The sequence below is a fragment of the Cariama cristata genome, unplaced genomic scaffold (assembly GCF_000690535.1).
Source record: "Cariama cristata isolate BGI_N322 unplaced genomic scaffold, ASM69053v1 scaffold20688, whole genome shotgun sequence".
NCBI classification, from domain to species: domain Eukaryota; kingdom Metazoa; phylum Chordata; class Aves; order Cariamiformes; family Cariamidae; genus Cariama; species Cariama cristata.
In genome coordinates, this window is record NW_009631069.1 from 257 (window position 1) to 6625 (window position 6369).

Below are 6369 nucleotides of genomic sequence, written 5' to 3' on the forward strand. Positions count from 1 at the left end.
TCGCCGACATGGCACTTCAGCCGCAGCAGCATGTAGGACGAGAGGTTACCTTGGCTGCAAATGCAATCCGACGAACTCTCCAGATATGTATACATGGACAAACAGTCATTACAGTCGTTCAGAACTGCTCGGGGTTTGGGTTGTTTGTTTTTTTTTTCCCCCTTTGCCTCGCCCCATTGTTAGTTTGTTAATGTTTTGGGTCCCTTGCACAGGGTAAAGGGTTAGATACACTTTAAAAAAAACGCAGTGAATTTATTGCCGTCATGTTATTTATTGCAAAAGTAAATAGGAGGAAGAGTGCATGATATATTTCTTTACTTTCCTTATGGAAAACTGCTGTCAGATCCCCCTCAGACTCTCAGGGCAGGGACTCAGCTATAGGAAAGCGTATGAGTTTTCATTGGAAATTTTCACTGGAAACATCACATTCACATCAGAGATGACTGCTGAGAGAGAGTGAGAGAGACAATTACTGCTACCATGGAAACATTCCAGAAAGGAATTTTTTTTCTTTTTGCCTGTTGGGGAGGGGGGGGGACTTCTATCAGTCTGCATTGCCTTTGTATGTGTTAAATTGTGAAGTCGATTGCCTCATTTTGTAAATAGGAACTTCTACATTTGTTGGCCAAAAGATGTTTTTCCTGTTTGTTAATAGAGGAGAAGACATGCTCCCCATCTAGGCTAGCTCCACAATTACCCATCTGTAAACAAAACAGCCATTTTAGCATGTTGTCCTTTGAGAGGCACAAAAGAAAGTGTTTTATTATAGATCCTAAAGACAGTCTAAAATGTCCTCTGTTTTCCAAAATCTACGGAATTAAAGTCTGAAAGACTGGGGAGGAGTCTTCTTACCCTAGATAACATAGTATATTTAATGACAAGATTTTATGACCTGAACTCAAAGCTTTTAAAAGAAGTCATTCCCAAATCCATTTGTCAAGGCTTTCAAGTATCATCTTCCAATAAATTAGAAGTGAAAATTGATCTAGAGACAAAAGCCCCCAGAATATGCAGAGAGGAGCCAATGACCTGTTATTCCTGCAACGGAAAGAGCCGGTTGAGCAGCATCCCTGTGGAACACTAAACCAAACTTTGCCTGGCTACGCGCATTTTGCTGCTAATGGGCTGCTGACGGCTCTTACCAGGGCTGTACCCATCGCTGGTGGTGCGCAGTGAAGGGGGCTGAGTTCCTGCTCTCTGCCAGCGGGAGGTGCCCGGAAGATAATTACGGAACAACTCTCCCTTCCTCCAACCCTTGCAAAGGGCTGTTTCTCATGCATGAATCAAACTAATTCTGTTAATAACTGGTCTCTCTGCTGGAAAAGAAAGTCTTCATTTCATTTGTTTGCTACAATAAGTAAGTGGCCAAAAGTGCCTTTTCTTTTTTTTTTTTTTTTTTCCTTTCATGGAGATGTACATTTATGTAGAGGACTAGTGCCTTTTCTGTGCCAGAAAACGAAGCGATGTGTTGGCTTTGTTTCAGGGCAGACTCAGATCTGGAGAGTGGGACCTTCTAATCAGCTGTTCTGAACTAATCCTTTGGGAAATCAATGCTCAAACATAGCCAGGCTTGAGCAGCCAGAAATGTTTGGGGAAATTGTTTGCTGTTACAGCTGTTAGCTTGTCCAGGCATACTGAGGGGGAAAAAAAGCAGCTCTCTGAACTGATACTGCTTTAATTATTTGGTTAAGTCACATCATGTTAAGAACAAAAGCTGAGCGGAAAAATCTACAAGTGAGCTGAAAAGAGCGTGTGGATGCTCACTTTCTACTTGCAGCAGTGGGTAAATAGTGGTATACATAGCTCTTTCAGTCTGTCATGAATCAACAATGTCTCAACAGGATGCTTTTACCCAGCCAAAAAGCAAAGGAACCAAAATAGGTCAATTAATCAAAGTACTTTCTATCTATCTTTATCATTTCTTTCTCATTATTGTATTTTATTTGTTAATGTAACTGGATCTGTCTCACGGCCCCAGCATTATCAGTGCCTGAGCATCTCCTAGGAAATGAGTGACGGCAATTTCTCCCTTCACTGGGCGGAGGGTACTCAGCTCGCCGCAAGGCTGGGCTTGGGCAGCTGTATCCTCAGACGCAGCAGTGCTTGCTGTAATCTTCTTAATTCAGTCGGAGGCATATTTTTCCCACTTCTGTTCCAGAGTTTATTGTTGGCTGGCGTAAGCTGGGCAGACTGACTAGACATAGACTTCTACCAATCTATTCTAATTGAATTTAGCTCACTTTTGCCAATGGTCACGTTTCTGCCTGTCCTGGGACCTGATTCAATTTCTGCTGAAGTGAATGAATGAATGAATGAAATGACCACTCAGAACCTACACACTCGAGCTCATTTCCGAGATGGGTTTTAAAGGATTCGGTAAAATTATATTGTACTTTTAGGATAAATTGTAGTTTGTCCTTCATATAGGAGATCATCGCCCAGCCAAAAATGGCTCACTCATAGAGCCTCTTAGCTAAAATTCACCTATAATGCAAATAATTTTATTTTTTTTAAAGAAACAGCAAAAAAAGGAAGTAGTAACACAAAGAGTAATGAGAGAAATAAACTTACAAGTCATTTTATATGTCATGTTCTCCATTTCATTACATTGATTTTAATACAGTCTAGCACCATGCAGTGCTGTTACCCTGGCATGAAATTAGATGCCCTATGGAACAATCTCACAAAATAAGTCTGTATGCAGTTTTAATATTTTCAGCAGCATTTACATATATGGATACACTGATTTTTACCACTTGAAACCTTCATTTCATAATCAAATGACATCTACATTCCTTTATGGGCATTTCATGAGCTATATAGGATTTGTATTTTACACTTAGGTGCTGCCATTGGAAAATTTGTGTTCATAAAATATATTAAGCATAGAGGTAAGTAATTTCTAGCACAGGAAACCAATAGTTTCCAGTAAAGTGAGGAATCATAGGAAAGATTCAGAAAAATCTCAGATTTCCACCAAAATATATGGCTTCCATGTATGAGTTATGTTAGGTTTCCATAATTAATAAAAACATGTGTAGTACTGGTGGTATTCTTCATGATGAGTTCCAGTTTAAAATAACAATCTCTCTTTTGCTTCTCAGTTTCTTAAGTCCATCTCCATATGTTAACTGCTTCCTTTTTCTTCCTCTTCTTTATTTCAAGGAAATATTTTAACTATGGCAGAAACTCAAACCTTCCGGCTTGGAGCAGCCTGCACTCTCGCCTTTTTCTTTGTCCTAATCTGTTGGGTTGATGCAGCTTCCTTCCAGCAGCATCAGCTGCTTCAGAAAGATCCAGACTATGTAATGAAAAACTTACAAAGGTTCCCAAATCCTGATATGATCAAAGCTTTGGAATACATAGAAGATCTTCGCAAGCAAACTAACAAGGGAGAAAGCAGCCCTGATTACAACTCTTATCAAAGTGTCCCATATCTCCTGCAGCAGAAAGAAAGCAAAGATCAGGTTCACCTGCCAGATAATGTAAGGGATTCTTTGACTGAAGATGAGTCCCAATGGGTTAAGGTAATGTTGGAAGCCTTGCGGCAAGCTGAGAAAGAGTCAAAAGCTGGCCCAAAGGAGAATAAACCTTATGGTCTGAGTTCAGATAACAACTTTCCAGCTGGAGTAACTGATGATTACGAGGCTTACAAGTGGCCTGAGAGGTGGCAAAAATATCTCAAAATGCCACTTGGGCACTATGAAGACAGTTCAAGAGACAGTCCTTTCAAGCGTACTAATGAAATAGTGGAAGAGCAATACACCCCCCAAAGCCTTGCCACATTGGAGTCTGTGTTTCAGGAGTTGGGGAAGATGGCAGGACCTAGTAACCACAAGAAAGAAAGGCTGGATGAGGACCAGAAATTGTATACAGATGATGAAGATGATGTATATAAGGTGAATAACATTGCCTATGAAGATGTGGTTGGAGGAGAAGATTGGAATCCCATAGAGGAAAAAGTGGAAAGTCAAACCCAGGAAGAGATAAAAGATAGCAAAGAGGAAATTGATAAACATGAAGAGGAGATTGATGACGAAATGAAAAGATCAGGGAAACTTGGCTTCCTTGAGGATGAAATAAGAAGAGACAATAAAGATCAAATTACAGAGGATGTTGCAAAGCTGATGAATTATTACCTGAAGAGGCTGATGGGCGGTGCTGGGAATAGGAATTTGAGGACTGGAGGAGAACTGGAGGAAAAAAGAGCACCCACGTTTTTGGATAAGCAACTCGATCCTCAGTCTATAGCTCAGCTGATAGAAATCTCAAGGAATTTACAAATTCCTCCTGAGGATTTAATAGACATGTTGAAAGCTGGAGAGAAAAAGCAGCTTCAGAGTGAAAGGTTGGAAGCTGAGCAGGAAGTGGAATTCCCAGAAGACCTCGACGAGATCGCTGAAACCAATCTAGGACAGAGCGATATATTTAAAACTAATGTAAACTCTAAAAATGGGTACATGAAGCAGCCTCTTAATGTTATTCCAGAAAATCTACCTGAAGACCTCAATATTGAAGACATTGTCAGTCTTCTGGGAACTGACAATTTAGCTAACCAGAATCCCTCCTACTTACTAAGTCGTCTTAATCAAGAAAATGATTTGCCAAGACTGTCTTACCTTCCCAGAAGATTGAAGGGACACCCATTTCCTAAAGCTGCCTGGATGAACGATTTGGAAAGGCGACAAATGGAGTATGAGAAACTGAACGAGAAGGACGAAGAGCTGGCCGATTACTTGGCAAAGGTGTTGGCAAAATATCCCGAAGTTATCAATACGAACCAGATGAAACGAGTTCCAGTTCCAGCTCCTGAAAGCGACCTGCAGGAAAATGAGCGGCTGGAGCAGGCCATCAGAGAGCACCTAAGTCAGCTGGGACCACAGGAGGCCGCGAAGTTGGCTTCGCTCACCAAACGGCTCTCCGTGGCCGGGGAAACTGATGACACGCAAAACAGGCAGTATTTGGATGAGGATATGCTAGCAAAGGTGCTAGAGTATCTAAAACAGGAGAAATCAGAGCTTGAAAGAGATCACATTACTAAACGGGCAATGGAAAATATGTAATTGTTCCCCAAATATTATTTCTCTTCAATGTGTTGACTTCTATCCCAATTCAGTTGTGATTTATTCCCGCTCTCCCACTAAACAACCTACGGTAGACTACTTACCATTGAACAGTCTGCATATCTTTCTCAGAGCTGTTATATTGTTTATTGATATACTTATATATGTTATAAATTATGGGGCAAACAACAAATTGCTTCAAGTGTTTTAAGAAACAATTTAATGAAATCAAGTACAACTATAATATGTAAACAAATGACCTTTGCATTGTTAATAAAACATGATAAATGAAGAGTGACGATTATAATTTGAAATTTTTAAGATTAATTGGATTATTTTGTTACTGTCTGTAGTGTTTTTTGTGGAGTATTGAATAAAAAAATAAAGCATTATATATATAGTTTTATTTACAACGCTTTTTCTATTCAGTGTTTTATTGTTGATGAATAAATTATTTCTGGACAATAGACTGTGTTTCTTTGTGGCAGTTGATAAAAATCACACTAATTTGAAACAGACACATGTATTTTTCTTCTACAGACAAGTCTTCTGGAGTCTATTATTTTCCTGTAGAATGAGTTTGTAGCATATACTTCTGGTTTTCTGGGCTGTAAGAACACCGACTGGCAGTAAGGGCAGTGCGACCTGAAGAGTTTGCTTGCTGAAGTCAATCAGGGCAGTAACTGAAAATTAGGCCTCACATAATTAATGATTATATATCTCTTGGCAGCAGGAGGAACATAAATGATCTGCCCAACTAAGGCAGAGTCTGTGATGAAGGTCTAAAAAAGTACAACATCAAACCTTTGTATGTGAGCAGCAGCAGCTCTGGGAAGCTCTGGTGAAGTCAGTGGGGAGCTCTGCAGACGGGTTCCTCGCCATCTCTCGTGATGGGTACCACAAAGAGAGAGACAGGCTCCCAGGCAAGGCAAGCAGAGAATTCACCCTGTAGGTAACATCATGCTTTTGTCTAATAAAAATATTATTTCCCATTTCATGAAATGACCGTTACATGAATATACACAGACCTTGTATAATTCACTACATTACCTGGACACTTTAAATGTCTCTTAAGCTCCTGTTAAGACCAGCTGTGGATGTTCTGGAAGAGCTCCAGCTCTTTTACAGAAGGAAATGTGCTTGTGTAACTCTGTGAGTCAGACACAGGTTTCACTAGGACAGCTCAGGCGTAAGCATTTCCAGGATTATAGTTTAAAAGTGTTTTTTTTCCCTGTGGTGTTCTTCAGCAGCTCATCTCTGCTGAGTGGGGTGGGGATGATTTTCGGCAAGGCAATGTCTAATGAAG

At 40.2% G+C, this 6369-nt stretch overlaps 1 protein-coding gene across 1 annotated transcript; it reads left to right on the forward strand.

Annotated features, from left to right (window-relative positions):
- The first annotated feature begins 3179 nt into the window (after nucleotides 1–3179).
- SCG2 (secretogranin II) lies at nucleotides 3180–5529 on the forward strand. The gene has a single exon (XM_009705816.1). The coding sequence runs from the start codon at nucleotides 3180–3182 to the stop codon at nucleotides 5061–5063; it is 1884 nt and encodes a 627-aa protein (XP_009704118.1). The 3' UTR covers nucleotides 5064–5529.
- Nucleotides 5530–6369: the final 840 nt, after the last annotated feature.

Bases quoted from the DNA above. Each gene is read 5' to 3' on its own strand.
- SCG2 (XM_009705816.1), top strand. From the start codon at position 3,180: ATGGCAGAAACTCAAACCTTCCGGCTTGGAGCAGCCTGCACTCTCGCC.